The 18,183-nt window shown below is 39.3% G+C and overlaps 2 protein-coding genes across 3 annotated transcripts; one reads left to right on the top strand and one right to left on the bottom strand.

Annotated features, from left to right (window-relative positions):
- Window positions 1-876: 876 nt before the first annotated feature.
- On the bottom strand, window positions 877-5,630 carry fsaf1 (40S small subunit processome assembly factor 1). Its single transcript, XM_076083818.1, has 9 exons — window positions 5,444-5,630; window positions 4,726-4,908; window positions 4,448-4,548; window positions 3,944-4,006; window positions 3,659-3,754; window positions 3,469-3,552; window positions 3,281-3,315; window positions 2,907-3,045; window positions 877-2,763 (listed from the first exon to the last, which is right to left on the bottom strand). The coding sequence occupies exons 1-8, from the start codon at window positions 5,508-5,510 to the stop codon at window positions 2,907-2,909; spliced, it is 768 nt and encodes a 255-aa protein (XP_075939933.1). The 5' UTR covers window positions 5,511-5,630; the 3' UTR covers window positions 877-2,763.
- Window positions 5,631-5,649: 19 nt separating this feature from the next.
- gnpat (glyceronephosphate O-acyltransferase) lies at window positions 5,650-16,723 on the top strand. 2 transcript variants are annotated; one of them, XM_076083817.1, is made up of 17 exons: window positions 5,650-5,827; window positions 6,784-6,975; window positions 7,706-7,882; window positions 7,962-8,091; window positions 8,376-8,503; window positions 8,711-8,786; window positions 9,062-9,213; window positions 9,951-10,081; window positions 10,349-10,587; window positions 10,669-10,767; window positions 11,154-11,330; window positions 11,554-11,633; window positions 11,755-11,895; window positions 12,639-12,738; window positions 12,860-12,953; window positions 14,265-14,326; window positions 14,420-16,723. In XM_076083817.1, exons 1-17 carry the CDS (start codon window positions 5,804-5,806, stop codon window positions 14,461-14,463), a joined length of 2,046 nt encoding a protein of 681 aa, XP_075939932.1. In that variant the 5' UTR covers window positions 5,650-5,803; the 3' UTR covers window positions 14,464-16,723. The 2 variants fall into 2 exon arrangements, 1 of the variants encoding a protein (XP_075939932.1); XR_012951536.1 differs by lacking the exons at window positions 14,265-14,326; window positions 14,420-16,723 and having other exon boundaries at window positions 11,755-11,914.
- Window positions 16,724-18,183: the final 1,460 nt, after the last annotated feature.

The following is an 18,183-nucleotide window of genomic DNA, read 5'->3' as shown; positions in this document are numbered from 1 at the left end:
AGTTTACAAATTATTACGATTGCAGGCAGCAATTACCCAATTTATTTTAAATTCTCAGTTCAACACAACCTTTAAATATGCCAGGTGACTGAATACTATATATACTATACATTAAAGAAGGCCTTTCTGACTGGAGTTAATTAGGTCTATTTTCAATACAACAGAAAGAAACATGGCAACATTTGTTGCCTCCTATCTTTTTTTTGCAGAATGTATTTAACTATAGAGCATTAGAGTAGTATTATAAGGTAATACATTTGAATTTTGGTTCATTTTATGTCCTTTAAAGAATATGTAAGAATAATGATTGAGCCTTTTTGGGAGATAGGGAGGGGATTATGTATTTATATATGAATCAAAGCTGTTTGCGCCTGATGCTGCATTCAAATGAAGTGGGAAAGATTTTTTTACATCTATATTTTTTATAACAACAGTTGATCAAATGTGTAATGTGAATCACTCGTAATGATGGACCCATAGAACTATTCCTCTGCAGTTTATGGAGCATTTTAGCCTCTTAGTTTTCTTTAACGTTACTGTTTTGATTATCTGTACACAGACACTCGCGGGTGAAGCATTTAGCAGCTAAAGAGTCAGATATTTCCCGAAAGGAGTTGGTAGAGACCAAAATTAGAGCTAAAAGAGAGATATTTTCGCTTAATTTGTCTGTTGGCCAAAAACACAGCTCCAGATGAATGATAATGTTGCTAAATGTCTGCTGGGTGTGTAAATAAACAACTGTTTGCTAATAAGTTTACCACATCGATTTAAAAGTTGATGTTAGTGTTATCACACCTTTGTTTATGATGCCCCCCAGTGGTCAAAAGAAGTTTTAATAAAGCATTTCATTGCTAACAATAAATCCAGACAATAAAAGCCATCTGAAAATAGTTTTATTAGAATTTCAATTGCCATTGTGTGTATGGTCTACCAGCTGAAACCAGGCCTACGTTTACCATCTTTCCCACATGACATGAATGCACCATCAGTGTCAAAGTCAGGACTTGAACCAGTTTCTCCCGACCCAGAAAGCAAACATCACCCAAAGGAGAGTTTATCCTGACGTGCCCCAGACTGCCAGCTTTTCACCTACGGTCTATATTTGCAGCACATGAGGTTGCTCAGCTCTGACCGCCCTCCCACCTTCCACACCAGGGTGAGCAACCTGCCCCCCCCCGAGATTGACTTTGCCGTAACCAGGAATAGATTATAGGCCCACAGGCAAAGTGAGACATCTCTCACAGAACCAGAGGGGATGCTTTTCCTTCAGCTGAGAGTCTGGATGATTTGGGGTTACATGTCTGCAGGCTGTGTTGATGTCAAAACGGTGCAGAGGAAATTTTGACCGGAGGGAATCGAAGCTAAAAGGTGTTAGGTGGAGGTTCAAGGAGTCCGACAGTGTATCAGGTAAAATGAGTTTACACCTTTTCTTTTCCGCATACGGTTATTTCTTAAATTCATATCAAAACAATACTTTTTGTGGCAAAATTCACATATTTTAAAAGAGTCACATTGTAGTCACTCCTGTCTAGATATGCTATTGTAATAGTGCTTGTATGGCATGTCCCTTTACCCCAACACTTACCCACCCATGAATGTGAGATTTAAATTTAACTTCAAGATACAGTGCTGGGGAAAAGAGCATGTCACTGCTGTAAGCTGTTTAACTTAAAGAACTGCAGATTTATTTACTCTATAAAGTGTGTAAATATATTTAATTGCATATTTATTTTCTTTTGTATATTGCCCTCTTCAAGTTGAATGGCTCCTGGTTATATATATTGTCTATGGTTTATTGCCACGGGTTGAAGGTTTTAAAAAAAGAAAGAAGGTAAAATCTAAACATAACACAGCTTTGCTTACAGCTTGAAACAATGTGCTGCAGATGAGCTTCATATTTCTTCGTGCTGTTTCTTCTTCTTTAAAATGTATAAATAACACAAAAGCTGCTTCAAAAAAAACAAAAAACGGTGTGAGATTTTGTGACCTCACCCAGCCGCACACTGCCAGATTACACCTCTTGTTTCGACCATTGTCATTGCCGCTCAGAATCCATCAGCTTTTAATGTTTTCTCTTTAACAAAATTAAATCTGTAAAGATCTGTAATGTTTTCACCTCGAACGCAGCTTCTGGAGGCTGTGAAGAAGTCGTTTACATATATGAAGAGTTTATAAAAGGGAGACAAACTACTCTCTCATGTTTATGTATGTTTCTACATGAAAACATCTGCCAGGAGTAACCTGTGTGTACATTGCTTTTTTTTTTTTTTTTTTTTTTTTAAAGATAATTACCCCATCTGTACTGTTATGATCCCCTCCCTTCCTGCCAATGTAAATGTTTTGTACTACATGGTTTGTATATGATAAATGCATTGTAACTGCATTATTTAAAAACCTTTACCGTGTAAAACACAAGAAACGCAAATGTCTTCTTTTGTTTTTTTGGGTCATTTATAAAAAGAAAATAAATTAACTGTGATGGAATATGATTTGACCAAGGTCTCCGGTGTCGTGCATTTACGTCCCGCCATCGTGCACATTCAGGGTCCATTTTGAGGATCGGTAAATTGGATTCCTGTCTCTGCAGTCTGTCTCCAGTAACACCGTCCTCTGGAAATCAGCCTCACAGCTCACGTTGTATTCGTCTCTCGTGCTCTTCCTCATAACACTGCAAACAGTCCTGCAGTAAGATGAGTCACTGACGGCGTTTGGAAGCCAGTTCTTTCTCTGGTCTGCTGATGTTTTTCCATCCTGGAGGCTCACCTGCAAACACAAACACGCATATTTCAACCATGAAACATTAACCCTCAACTCTGAAGTCAGGACCAGTAGGTGTCCAAACTTTGGGGCACTATATCTCCTAATTCCTTTTAGATCATTAGCTATAGGTACAAAAACACACTCACCTATTTGCGTCTCTTGTTGCCTTTGATTTTCTGGATCTCCTTGGGGCTGAGGATCAGCATGCCGTTCTTGAAGTGGCCCACCTGACCTGTGGGGGCCGAGCCGGAACCAGAAGTAGAGGACACCTTCTTCTTCTTGGCCCTGGTGGAGATAGCAGCACAGTCAAACACAGGTTTCAACCACTCAGACGCGACAAGTCTGTACAACTATCTGTCCATTCTGTTATGCTAAATCAAAAACACCAGTGCTGTGTTTTACATCCATGAATTATGATAGACACTATCAGATAGAACTATAGAATACAGATTCAAGGACACTTGAAATGTTTGCTGATGTTGGTTTGAGCGCGTCTCTTCCAAATTAAATGTTTACCCACCTTTGATTACTCGGCTTCTTCTTTTTCTTCAGGTCCTACGAAGCAACAATACAGGATATAATAAGAACAGGTGGAGTATATATATATTTTAATACCACTATTGTGTTTATTTTAATACATTTAAAAATGTGTTAATGATTTAATGGAAATGCGTCTCTATTGTAATTGATTGTAGGTGCAGCTCTTACCGGCTGAACCTCCTTTGCTTTCTGCTTCTTCTCTTTGATCTGCTGCTGCATCATCTTGTAGTTGACGTAGTCCTTCTTGGGAGGCTGATTAGGAGACAATAATGAACTTGTGAATTGGTCACTTTGCTACTAACAAGGCTGTGGTGCTAATTAAATAGGTACAGGACTTTAAAAAAGCTGTTTTCCTTACTCGGGCCCCCAGCATGACGGCTCTGTCCTGTTCAAAAACACGCTGCTGCTCCTTCTTATAGCCTGTGATTCCAAACCGATGGACCTCAAGACGAGTCTGATGGCAACAAATACAGTACAGCATAAAGCCAAACACGTCACAGCGATACAGTGGGCTAAGCAACAATTCCCACACAGCGGGGCAGCTACTAAATGAGAAGAACCAATTCACACAATGCAAGACTGATAGTTTAAACATCTTCTAAAAGAAAACAACACATACAGTACATTTTGATAAAACTGTCACCTTTTCCAAGTTGAGCTCTTCTAGCTGGCCGCTTTCCTCCTCCTCTGTCATCTTCTGAGGGGCCTTGAAGTGAGGACGGCACATAACCAAAGGCGACAAAGACAAGGGGAGAGAGAAAGTGAAGAGAATGGATGGTGACAAGAAGAACACGAACAGAGACGGTTGACTAAAGGTCACACAGCAGCACGGAAGGGGTTAGGTTTAAAATGTCAGAGATGTAAAGCGTTCTGCGTTTGCACAAATAGACTACTTGATGTAAAATTTGGTTTGAATAAAACAATGTAATGGTTCTTAAACACTATTATGGGTGCACATTTTCCAAAATGCTACTTAGATCTTTAGCACTGGAGGGGCAACACAATGCACAGTTAAAGCACCTGAGAACAGGTCATCCTGTAACATGAATAAAAAGGATTTGGCCTTCAGGTGATTAGTCCAAGTTGAACCTTTACATATATTTTGTATGAAGGATGTACACGGTGAGCTAAAGCAGTATAGACTTACAGGCATTTTGTCGGGTGCTGTAGTCTGCTTGGTTTTCTGTTTCTTTCTGGGGTCCTGAAATATTACAACCTTCACCTGGCTCACCTGCTGGATGGTTGGACCTGAACGAGACATGACACGTTAAACCAACGAGAAAAGGAGGCGTGAATGAAATGAATGGTGCGAGATGAGGAGGCCAGAGGAGGGGAGAGTTTGAAAACATAGTATATTGACAGCTGATAGATATATCTATCACATGTGCGTGGAGTTGTTACTCAGCTTGTTGCTATGCTGCCCACCTGTTTGCTCAGTCTTTGGTTGTTGCTGCTGGTGTTCGGCTCCAACATGATCTACTCGCTTGTCTTCAGAGTCACTGCAGATATCCTCGGCTGCAGGGAACACCTCTTCTTCCTCTTCCTCGTATCTTTTTCTCTTTTTCTTCTTCTGAGACTTGAGCTTCTTTTTGGATGCTGGTCCATCATCTGAAACGTCAGTCAACAACAAAATCTCATTCAAGTCCCTGCAACGTTTTGGTAAACATGATCAACTTGTATGTGCTCCGAACACATCATTTCCTTAATAGACAAGACAACAGCTGAATATAATATCAGCATTTGTCTCTGTAATTACACATTAATACAATCTAAGCAACGCAACATGACAACTTTGCCATAAATCCTACCTTTACAAAGATCACAATGTTATAATGTTGATAACTTTTTCAACCATATGTTTATTATTGAGGCTGTAATGTTGGATTGCATTAGACGCTGGAATCACTAGACAATCACCTTTACGACTTGAATTATAACAACTCACTTTGATTGAATTTGTTTGTGCTGTAATCGGCGACAACAAATGCCTTATTTTTTAGTTTCAACAGTTAACGTTATATAATGTCTGCAGACCCACAGCAAACCAAATAAGCTAGCTAGCTAGAATGAACAGACAGCACCAGCATTTAAAGGTATGCTAGGTTTACTAGCATACCTTAAAATGGTAGCTATCAGCACTTACCAAACTCGTAAAGTTGATCCAAAACGTGCTCGAGAGACAGACAATCTCCGTCTTCCTTTCCGTTCATATCAAGCTAATGGTAGAAACAGGATAAAAGCAAAAATAGTTCTTAATTCTCGGGACTCAACGACAACAGCCGTTTCACAACATGGAATGTCAACACGTGTGACGATGGTTGATCCTTCACGGCTACCGTAGTTGCGGAAATGCCCCTGACTTGTCAGTTAGTACACCGATGAGAAGTTCTCCGGTTAACAACTTAACGTATTTACATATCAAGAGGCAAGAACCGCACAGACGTCCCTGAACGTATAAATTCAGTGGTCGCAGTGTGTATGAGTTTGTAAATTGTGACAAAGAATGGCTTCCGGTGCTATTTATTCGGTATGTATGCTTCGCTTTTATTGGCAATGGCTAAGCTAACTTGGCAAGCTCTTTGCTGTATCTCAGTGCACACTATTTGACATTACACTCAAACGGATTCAATCAGATTTCATACTTATGCACTAAAACAGCGAACAGTAAAAAGGTGTTTAATTTGGCAATTTTGTGTTTTGCTTTGCGACGTTTTTCACTGATACGACCACTGTTAAGCAATCGTCCCTTTACATTTATTTAATGCATGCAGCCTGCACGACAGTTTCTTTTAATACAACTAAAAATAGATAAAGGCAACTCTATTTGCAGAGCACCTTTTATTACACGTGAATTCAATTGGCTTTACATTGAACTGCAGTAAAGTGTTGTAAAACAAAACAAGATTGTACTTTGCTAACAAGTAACCTCAATCTACTTTACACTAAAATGCAGTTTCACCATAGGTATTTTAATAATCAAACTACTAGTTAAATGTTGACATACAAAATGTAACAAATTAAGTATTGTTATGGATTAAACTGATAAAATACAGTTAGCTCCACCTACAAGGTACAATTATTACATTATAATACTATTGATGAAATGCAGGACTTTGAAAGCAGTATGTTTACACTGTGTTACTGCTACTTTACGTTCTTTGTGATCCTATCTAAATAAGGCTCACGCTTTCTTACACCACAGAAAGGGTCACACATTTTGATATAAGTGGTCAGAGACTGGTGCCCTAAAGTGTGCACCGTGTCAATATCTGGTCAACTAATCAGGTGTTTTTATATTTAAATTGAAGTGTCACAGAGAGGTGAAATCCAGGGCTTTACTCTAAAAATGCAGAACAAGCATTTCTATTACTTCTTTACAGTTTGGTGCTGTGAATTTGTCAACAATATGTTAAAACATTTTATGGTTTCAGTAATGCACAACTAAGAAATATGTATATATGTTATGATTCTTGTTTTTAATAGCATAGAGACCCTATGCTAAAGAAGAGAGATGACTTTGAGGACATTTTGGAAGAGAGGAGGAACTCCAGCGACTTGAGATACGCCCTCAGGTGTTACACGCCGCTCTTCTATAAAGGCGTGGCACCCTGTAAACCCAGCATGCTGAAGAGCATGGTGCTTCAGTCTGATCAACTGCACTATGTCATCAATCAGGTGAGGGTGACGTGGTCTGACAGTAGGTTGATATTCTGGTAATGCCTCATGGACGAGGCCTCAAGATTGCACTCAAAAGGTGGCTGGTTAGTTAAGAGAAGTGCCTTTTTTTCTTTAGTTTCTAGTCTTTATTGTACATTTACATCTACATACAGTAGACAAGAATTAATAAACTTTGTTCTTCTCTTTATAGAGATGACATTTATTTATTTATCAGCTTATAGAGAAAAAAATTCAGATAGTTGTATTAATGGTAGGTTTAAGTAATAAACCATATTTCAAATTAGTACAGACGTGTGCATTTTCACAACTAATTAACAGAAAGTAGATTCTAATTTATAACAAAAATGGCTATTAGCTATAAGATACTAAAAAGTATAATTTTCAAGGCTATTGCAGATACACAGCATATACCAGTTTATTCATTTCGCCATTTCTACCATAACAAATATATATTATTTTATTGTATATGTTTTATTTCATCCCTGTATTTTAAATTCTGCACTCACTTAATTTTCTTTTTATATTTAATGAGCATTGTTGGAGGGAGCCTGAGATCGAAAATTTGTATTGCCAACAACTGTTTCTCTGTATTTGCATATGACCGTAAATAACTTGTAGAAAGAGCACCATGTTCTGGTATTCAGATGTCAAATATTCCCATTTTTATTATTTATTTTATTAAGCGGTCTTATTGTTTTAATTGACCATTTTATTTTGAATGGTCAAGGTTACCAAAGAGACGGGCAGGGAGACCGGTGACGTCCGGGACGAGGCGTCAGCCATCTTGGAGGAGATGGCTCACTCTCTGCAGCTCAGCACCGTTCGCTTCTTTGCCTTCACACTCAGCAAGGTCTTCAAATCCTTGTTCAGGAGCATCTGTGTCAACGAAGAGGGCATCCAGAGGGTGAGAATACACATGTGACACTAAGAACAGAGTGTGAGTGAAAAGATGACACCTCATCTCTTCTTTGCTTCGTCGTTAGCTCCAGCAGGCCATCCGGGAGCACCCGGTAGTCCTGTTACCCAGTCACCGCAGTTACATGGACTTCCTGCTGATGTCGTACCTCCTGTACACCTACGACCTGACTCTGCCTGTCATTGCTGCCGGCATGGGTAAGCATGGAAACGAGCAAGATACACCGAGTTACAAGCACATAATGTGCAGTGTGTTTTTACTCTGTTTGAGAAAAGTGTTGGTTCTTTATTATAGCATTTATTTTAATCTATACCTACTAGAGTTGGTGTCAACTGAAGCATATTTAGTATTAGTATATTTAGTATTTACAAAGTTGAATTCAATCAAATTATGGGCAGAATAATAGTAACACTCCTTAATATGATGCAGTCCAACACCATCACGATTTGCACACACACCAACAGTTTGTTTCTCCCTGCAGACTTCATGGGGATGCAATTTGTTGGCGAGATGCTCCGGATGTCTGGAGCTTTCTTCATTCGGAGGTCATTTGGTGGAGACAAGCTGTACTGGGCTGTCTTCTCAGAGTATGTCAAGACCATGCTCAAGGTGTGGAGAACTTTCTTTCATCCTAAATCTTTTTTTTATTTTATTTTTTCTTTAAGAAGTGACCTTTTTTGTCCTACGGTCGTGGAGTTGTGTCATTTTTGTGTGAGGCCATTTTCACGGTACTACAAAGCTCTTTTCTTCAATTAGTTCACAATGACGGCAACATTTTATCATATTGATTTTTGATGATTTATGTTTTATTTTTAGAATGGATTTGCACCAGTGGAATTTTTCCTAGAGGGCACCAGAAGCCGGACGTCCAAGTCTTTGACTCCAAAGTTGGGTAAGGTAAAAGCAAAAGCAACCGTAAACTCTCCGAGCTTTACATGGGAAAAATAAAACACCTGTCAGACATCTGCAGTTGGATGTTTTATGAGACCCATGTTAGATAATGTGTTGTAGTTTTTCCTGCCAGCACATTTTCACGTTAAAACATATTTTTAGCAAATTCAAAATATCACAGAATATTATATATACATGTTTTGACATGGTTCTGCAAATATTTCCAATTTTCTGTGGTGCAACTGATTAGACACATATCTTTCTGTCCTCTCCCAGGTCTGTTGAATATAGTCATGGATCCGTTCCTTAAAGGCCAGGTGTTTGACGTTAACGTGGTCCCAGTCAGCATCAGCTATGAGAGGATCTTAGAGGAGACGCTTTATGCCAGAGAGCTGCTGGGTATTCCCAAACCCAAGGAGTCCACTTCAGTGAGTCATTTAAACGTCTGTGGCCGATTACACAAAACACCTTAAGTTAAGACACGCTTAGCGACAAGCACGTCATTTTACACTTTATTTGACTGGCAGTCAATTCATGGTTTGTCTGACCATCTACAGTTGGATCACTCTACTTTTCGCAGCTGCGCTCTTCCAGCTCCTTTGCAATTAATACTGGATCTTTCCAGTCAGTAATAGGTAAGGTATTTCATGTCAACAGTGTGTGACGCGCCGTCCATCGAGTTTCAAACGCCCTTACCCGTCGGCTGAACACTTCCCGTAAAATCAAGAGGATGAGAGAGCGCGGCACACTTGCTGACTTCCCCAAAAGTGTGCAGGGTGATGGATTGGACCCACTTCAGGCTTCAAGATCCCGTACAATATGAAGACCAATTTGTTAACAGAAAAAACTAAAACAACGGTCAGACAATATCCAGTTTCCTTAACTAAGGGATTATTTTAATTAAGGGATTCTGTGCTACACCCTCAAGTAAGTCCCTCAGCTAAGAATAAAATAAGCCTCATACTTGAGGAGAAAACTTGAGGTGTTTTGTGCAACCAGCCCATGACTTGTTGATGAAAGATAAATGGAAAATGGAAACACAATTACTAATTATTGTTATGCAAAACCTGTATAAGTCATATTTTGCAGCCTGTACACTTGTGCTGAGATGTGGCTCTCTGCACATCACTTCATCTGCTTTTCTTGTACATCTTTCCTTTTCTAGGGTCTGTTCAAAGCCAGAAAGGTCCTCAGTGAAGACTACGGCAGCATCCATGTGTACTTTGGCCAACCTGTGTCTGTTAGAAGTTTAGCCGAGGGCAGAGTTGACCGCTGCCAGTTCAACCTAGTACCCAGGTGTGATATCTCAACATTACGTTATGTGTGTCGTTTAAAGAACAATAAGGCATCTTATGTTAGTATTGTGCCTGCCTTAATGTTCATATGAAATCTCTACATTCAAATTTATATTTCCATTTTTGAAAACTGTCAGTAAACACCTCAAGCCTGCTCTTTATTCTAGTAGGGGTGATTATCTAAACGAATGTGTTAGCGATCAGAACTTTAGCTTTACTTTTTTCATGGGACTAAAAACCTGGATTAACTGTAATATTTCCATTCAAGACACATCCCTAGCAGGGCCGCTGAGGACATCAACAGCTTTGTGAATGACTCGGCCTACAAGCTGGTGCGGGCCCAGGAGGAGAACATGGTCCTGAAGCCGTGGGTCCTTCTGGCCTCCCTGCTGCTCCAGAACCAGGCGGCGGGGCAGAAACAGGGGATAGCACTGGACGAGCTGACTGCACAGGCCGTGTGGCTCAGAGACCTCTCCCGGCAGTATGGAGCCTTCCTCCACTGGCCTGGTACATACTGAGCCCGCGACTTAAGTGTTCACAATCCTACTACTGTCTCTCTGTGAAGTGGGTTATTTTTCTCTCCTTTAGACCAAATTAGTCCGTCAGAAGTCATTTCCTCCAGTCTTTCCCTGCATCGAGGTCTAGTGAGGATCTTTGAGGGAAAAGTCCAGCTGGCAGTGGAACAAGGTTTGTGTTCGTTGCTTTGATTTCTGTTTTTCATTCATGTGTGTCATTTTTATTTCATGTAACTTCAGGGTAACTCTACAAGATGAGGTTACAGATAATCAATAATAATAACAATAATAAAACATTACACATTATTTGTATATCACCATAATCACCATATAAACAGTTAATAAATGGTTTACAACACACTATGATGTAGTTGTAAGCAGATATATATTAATGTACACTTATATACAAGTAAATGATCACAACTGTGTTTTACTAAGTTGTCATTCATTTATTAAATGTTTATATACTGCTTATTAATACTAAATAAGTTAAAATTAAGCATTACCAATGCATGAAAACAGTTGTGGCATTTTCTGACTTTGAACTTTGTACTGAAGAAGGAGCACCGGTGGGGCCAGGGGAGCCTCACAGCACCGTCACTCCGGAAGAGAAGCTCTTGAGCCAGGCGGTCATCGTCCTCTCCTGCGCCTCCTACAGGAACCAGGCGCTGCACGTCTTTCTCCGGCCGGCTCTGCTGGCTTCAGCCATCCACGCTGCTTCCTCCAACCAGAAACGTAAGACTAACACACACACACACACACGCGGTTTGCCTGTTTAGAAACGCTGCAAACTACACATTTAGTTGTTTTATTTATATAGTTTCACTCTAGACATTCCACAACATAAAGTAGACTTTTGTGCCTTTTTTTCCATACATAAACTTTTTTTTTTTTAACACTATCATACATATCACATTGGCTGGTTCCCCTGCATGTTAATTTACGATGTGTTTTGCAGAGGAGGTCTTCAACGGTTTCAGCTTCCTAAGAAGCATGTTTTCCAATGAGTTCATCCTCTGTCCTGGAGCTACAGTGCAGGTGAGGGGCAGCATTTAGTGCTTGAAATAAATGTCGGCTGAATGTAGAAACGTGGGTGACTTTGTTGTAAATACATGATTGCATGGCCATAGCTTTCATATGTCACTCTTGTGTTCTGCAGGACTTTGAGGAGGCCTGCTACCTGCTGGTGAAGACCGGAGCTCTGCAGGTTACCGAGCAGGAGGTTCTGGTAACTGAAGGAGGACACAGAACACTGGCCTTCCTCATCAGTATGCTGGATCCCTTCTTACAAGGATACCAGGTGAGGGAGACGCATGGAGGTTGGTTGTGTTACATGTTTTGTATACAGAAGGGTAGTTGTGTGCATAATAATCAGTAAAAGAAAAGCAGAGAGTATCTGCACATTGAATTAAAGACTCTGAACTTTTAGAATGTTTATGAACTATTAGATTTGATGTTTCATTTATTCAGACCCGGTAGAGTGGAATTGTCCTTATGTCATGTTGTGTTTACGGCCCAGTGCCTGTTACTAATTTGCATCAAATATAGAAGTTTCATTGAGTTGATACGATATTTTTAGTCGTATGTAAACTTTAAAAAAACTTAAATAAAAGATTTGTTGATCAAACCGATCATTTATAAGTATATTTCTCACTGCGTATGTGTACTCTGCACACTGTTTATTTTCTGACCGCTTGATATATTTATATCCTTGCCTGGACATAAACTTAATTTCACATAGCATTTCATATTGGAGATACATGCATAAACAGTATGTACACAAGTTAAAGTATATGCAAACATCCTGCTTGTTTTTAACGACCAGAGCTGATGAAGAAAGTTTGTGTGTGTTACACTTCAGATGTCCTCTAGAGGAGGCTGATAACACATTGTGTGTGTGTGTGTGTGTGTGTGTGTGTGTGTGTGTGTGTGTGTGTGTGTGTGTGTGTGTGTGTGTGTGTGTGTGTGTGTGTGTGTGTGTGTGTGTGTGTGTGTGTGTGTGTGTGTGTGTGTGTGTGTGTGTGTGTGGTTGGTTTCTTTCAGGTGGTGTGCCGGTTTCTGTGTGAAGAGGCCACTGAGACTCTAACAGAAAAACAGTTTATTCCTGCCATCCAGAAATTCATCATCAAACATCTTCTAGCAGGTTTTTCGTCCTTAAAAAGTTTCTCAAATCATTTCTGCCAGTTTTTTTTTTTTTCACCTCAGCCCTCTACCAAATGTACAAAATGTGTGTTGTAAATGTGTGTTGTCTGTGTGTTCTCCAGGTAGACTCAGGCACGCTGAAGTGTTGTCATCTGACCTTCAGAAAAACTCTCTGGCTGCTTTTCTAAGACTTGGAGCTGTTCAGAAAATCAAAGGGTATGTTGGTTTTGATCATTCTTGAGTCCCCGGTTGGTCTTCTGATACAACAGCCAAGCTAAAAATATAACACTTTAGTGACCGTTATACAGCATATTAATGAGAGAAGACCACCCTGAGTTTAATACCACACAAGGTGTGATACCTTTTAGCTTAATTAATGGTTTCATGTGTATGATTATAGTGGTCATTATATCCAATATATCATATTAACATAGTTTATTGTGTGTATTGTCTCATTTTTGGTAAATTAATTGCACTCAAAATATGAGTGCGTTAAAGTGGAGAGAGCGTCTGTAACCATAACTGTACAAAAGCGGCATTTAAGAGGTGCTGGATTATTTACACAATATTATCATATGTGTATTATAAACATGTAATATATCAATATTTCATTTTTGAATGTCACGGTTATTGTCAATACCGGTATATTGCGACATCCCTACATGAAGGCTTAAAGTTTGAGGTGATTTGTTCAGCTTTTGCTGTCTGACTGAGCAGTGAATAGTATTTCATTCATTGGTCATAAGAAGTGAGTTTCTTTGGTACATTTGTGTCAATTCAATCAAATTTATTTCGGGACAAATTTGACTCAAAGTGCTTCACAATCTGTACATCACAAAACACTCTTCAATGATTTAAAAAACAACAACAGCAGTGCATTCCTGTCGTGCGTTTTTGGAATTTGCATCAGAAGGAATGTAAACAGCAGCGACTAACGAGTTCTCTGGGTAATATAACATTTTAACATAAAGAATTGACACCAAGGAAACTGAGTCCATCAATTTTGAGCACCAAGCATCATTGATTTTGTTATATAAGTTCATATGAATTATATATGATATGATTTTTTTTGTGTGATGGAGGGTCTAATGTAGAAACACACATACACACACACACACTAATAACATCAGCACACAGCTCCAAAGTCTTCCACAAACACACACACACACACACACACACACACACACACACACACACACACACACAGTGGAAGGGTTCATTGGTTCCTGCTGTTGTCTTGATTTTATGAATTTTACCCATTTTCTTTGTCATCATTACTTGATGCTTTGGTAATAGATTCTTTGTTACACTCACGCCAGTAAAGCTGATCGATTTGAATTGAGAGAGAGAGAGAGAGAGAGAGAGAGAGAGAGAGAGGGTCAGAGTTTGGGTTTTATTTACTCTGGATAATCAACAGAAAGCACCGGTAACCTTTTTCTCTGGAGCTACTTTAAAGCAAAGAAATAGTCCCCATGAACTGAAACTTGATTTTGTACTGAAAATAACCATTCAATGTTTTTACTCCAGTGTGGATCAGTGGACATTAAAGGTGAACACGGTGATGGTGAACTCACTGGAAGACACTCTAGGTAAGAAACAAAACCCCAGCAGGAATACATTACGTTTTTCTTGCTCTACGAGGAACCTTTAAAACAAATCTCAAATGTGTGTCTTTTGTCTAGGAGGAAAATTGCCCACTCAGAAAGCTGTCGCCGCTCGCCTCTAATTCAGCGACCTCGTTAGGCAGAAAGGGGATTGAGGAGTGTCGATCATTTTTTTTTTTACCTGCATCCAACGATGTCTCAGCTCTTCTCTGCGTGGTCGGCCCGGTTCAGCCCAAATGAAAGAATTGCCACCTGGTGACAGCTTGATTAGTTTTCTTTAATTTCACAATCTTCTCTTCACCTCCTTTCTCAATATGCTCCTTTTCTCTCTCTCTCTCTCTCAGATCTTTCAATTACAAAAAGCTTTTATAAATGTTAATAAAGCCAGATGACGAGTAAGGCCTGCGCAGGTTTATCGGCAAGCTCTTTGCGTCATTATGAAAATCTGACCTTTTGCTACGAGCAGCCTCGTGAAAGCTTCTGAATGTGCCTACGCCACTCAGGGTAGCGGCTGTTCCACATTAATGCATTTGATGAGTATCCTCTAACACTCAGTGTGGCTTTTCTTTGTGTTATTCTTTTTCATGTCTGTCTGTTTATCAGCTGTTAGACTTGTCTCTCTTATTTTGAGCACTTTAATGAATTTATTCATGCGATGTTGTGTGGAACTATGTGCTAACACTCTGCTGACGGACTGCTTTCTCTTTTTTTGTGCAACAAAGGTTGCTTACAATCGGTGGATTTAAAGATTTAGTTGGTTACTTGATTTAGCTTTTGGTTAAAAACCTTTTCTGTTGCACTGTTTGAATGAAAGGGTTTATATATTTGAGTTGAACTTGCCACAGACCCAATGCCTACTTCAAGAAAAGCTTGTTCAAGGTGTCATTGTTTGATTTAAAGCCACCCTCGGGCCTTTTGCCAACACACAAAGGCTCTCATTCGTCTTTGTTTACGCAGTGGAGGTAACGCTACAAGCGTAACACTACTGTTGCATAGTTGCCAAACTCCATATAAAATGGCAGTTCGTTGTACCGAAGCACTACCAGCTACACCAAAGGAACAAGTTTGAAGTTTTGTTTCACGGTTGCAGATAATTTATAGATTTTCTCGTTGAGTCTAGAATAGTTACTGATTTGAATTCAGAATATATAAAAGTTTATTTATATTCAGAGCGATACACACTTGATGTAGTTTTGTTACAGGGGACGGGAGGGAAGCCAAAATAATGTCAAATGTGAGCAGCAGCTGAAAGACAGAAACTCAGACGATGCTAATAAAATGCAACTGAACTGGAGGAATAACGAGTTCGGATTTAATTTAAAAGTATCAGACCAATGGGTGAAATGCTCAGGTTGACTTAGTTAACATAAGAATAACATTCGACATGTTCAGAATTGTGTAATTTACAACAGATTTGGGGTTTTATAGAAATTGGCAGAAAAAGACACGTAACTTGCACTTTGCCAGACAAGAACGTAGGTTACATTTTGTTTCCTTGGCTAGAATTCCTGGCCCCCCAAGTAGGGCTGGGGTATTGCTTGAAATATTTTTTTATTGTTGCCAATATGATACCTGAGTTTTAGAGATAAAACATTTTTGATACGGCTCTTAAAGAAACATACTCCTCTCTTTAAAGGGCCACTGTGTAGCATTTCAGGGGATCTATTAGCAGAAATGGAATAACATTTTCATAACTGTTTTCTTTTATTGTATAATCACCTGAATTATTTCAATATCCCAAAGCAGTGTTTACACGGGAAAGCTGTTATTATGTCATACCCATGGAAGTCTAAGTTAGCCCCAAAACTGTTGAAGCAGAACTCTAATTCCTCTGTTAAATTGTTAAAGTCTTTGCTTTCTGAAGGACTGTAGTAGACTAGTAGTTTCCTACTTTCCTTAAAATAAAAGGGCATCCCCCGTTTGCTTCAAGGATTCCAAATGATCATGACTAATACAACGGGGGAAGATGGCCGACACTACTAAGTGTAGCCTAAGTGAAGTTCTTCATCTTCCATTTTGAAACCAAGCCTATAAAATCTCACGCTTCACAATCAAGTGATCACAACAATAATACAAGTGCCACCTCCAGCTTTCTTTGATCGCCAAATTTGCCTGACAGTAAAGTTGTATGTTTTGAAACTTGACACGCTTCAACTCGCTAAAGTTAACGAACTACAAAGTAGCTCAGCAGCTAACAAACGTTTGTAGAACAACAATCTGCCTGTCAAAACGTGTCATTCAAACTCTACCGTCTACAGTTTTTATACTGTATAATGTCTAAATATGTGACTCGGTGTGTGTGTGTGTGTGTGTGTGTGCCTTTTAGTACAGACTGTACAGGTAGATCAAAGCATGTTAATAAAGTGTTTTTGAAATACAAAATTTCAGCCCAGATTGCGTCTCTTCTGTAGGTAAACTGGAGTCAAGCTGCTCACATTGATTAAAATTCACTCCATCATTCTATTACATCCAATGTTTGTTTGATAGTCAAACCTCTCGTGACAGACTGCTCAGAGAAACAGTTTGATCTTAATTGATTAAAACATGATGTGATCATAGTCAATAATGCTGATGATGTGTTTACTCAAATGAACAGAGAAAATCTGAGTTTTATAAACTATGAGCAAGAATTGGCCCCTGGTCAAGGATTTGGTGCTGAGTTTAGGAGCCACTGTTTGTATCTTATCTGTTTGCCAATTGTTTCCAAACTCACCACGGATGAATAACCAGTGGTGGAAAAAGTATTCAGGTCATTTACCGTAGTAAAAGTACTAATGCCGCACTGTAAAAATACTCCACTACCAGTGAAAGTCCTGCATTCTAAACCCTTATTTAACCGCGTGCACCAAAATTGTAGCTCCACATTAGCAGACCCCACGAGGATTTCATGTTCATTACAATGGCGAAATTCTTTTGATGGGTGAAAATGTTTGAAACACTGTAAATTTAAGATTTTTACCACAAGTGAAGCTAAAAACTGGACTCAACTTTTACCACTCTAATCTGTACTTCAGTTTTAACTGGATCCTGAAAGCTAACATGCTAACTCTAGCATGTTAACAAGAATTTGACCAACCAATGGATTTGAGACATGCTGGTATTTATTATGTATTTTTTGTTAACAGTTACATGTCTCTACTGTGTATGGTGACACAGTATTTTTGCAAGTTAAGAGCTCTTACGTTAGCATGCCATGCTAGCACTAATGTGTTTTGAAGCCTTGAGTTCGGCGATTTCACCGTCGCCATCTTGGATTACAGTCGTCGCCATGCTGTTTTTTTTGGCAACCAATGAACAGAAGTGACCATATTTGGACTATGGAGGAGTGACGTAGAGACGCTGTATAAGTCTCTGGGAAGAGACCTGTCAATCACAAGGTAGCCCCGCCCTAAAACATACCCTACTTTATGGTCTATTTGACTCTAAATGCACCATAATTTACTAAATGAACATCATGCTGTATTGAAGACGACTTGAAACTAGAGATTGAGACCATAAACTCATGTTTACAATGTTTACTGAAGGAATAAATCAAGAGAGAAGTAGAGTCATTTTCTCATAGACTTCTATACAACCAGAGGAGTCGCCCCATGATGGACATTAGAGATAATGCAAGTTTTTAGAAACTTCCGCATTAGCTTCAGGTTGCCACCTGGTATAAACGTGAGGTTGATGCCCAATAAAAAGGCACAGAATAACTGTCTTTGGCTTCAGAGTAGCAGCTGACAGGCAAAGGCGCACTCAGCTGAAAAACCAAGATGGCGATGGCCCGAAAAAAAATCTATGTATACAGTTTTCACTGGACAGACGGAATGCAATATTGAAACCGAACTAAAGCACTC

Source organism: Anarhichas minor, unplaced genomic scaffold (genome assembly GCF_050575085.1).
Source record: "Anarhichas minor isolate MPS153535 unplaced genomic scaffold, ASM5057508v1 ptg000136l, whole genome shotgun sequence".
NCBI classification, from domain to species: Eukaryota; Metazoa; Chordata; class Actinopteri; order Perciformes; family Anarhichadidae; genus Anarhichas; species Anarhichas minor.
The sequence above is the reverse complement of the archived record's forward strand: the minus strand, read 5'-3'. Positions and strand labels throughout refer to the sequence as shown.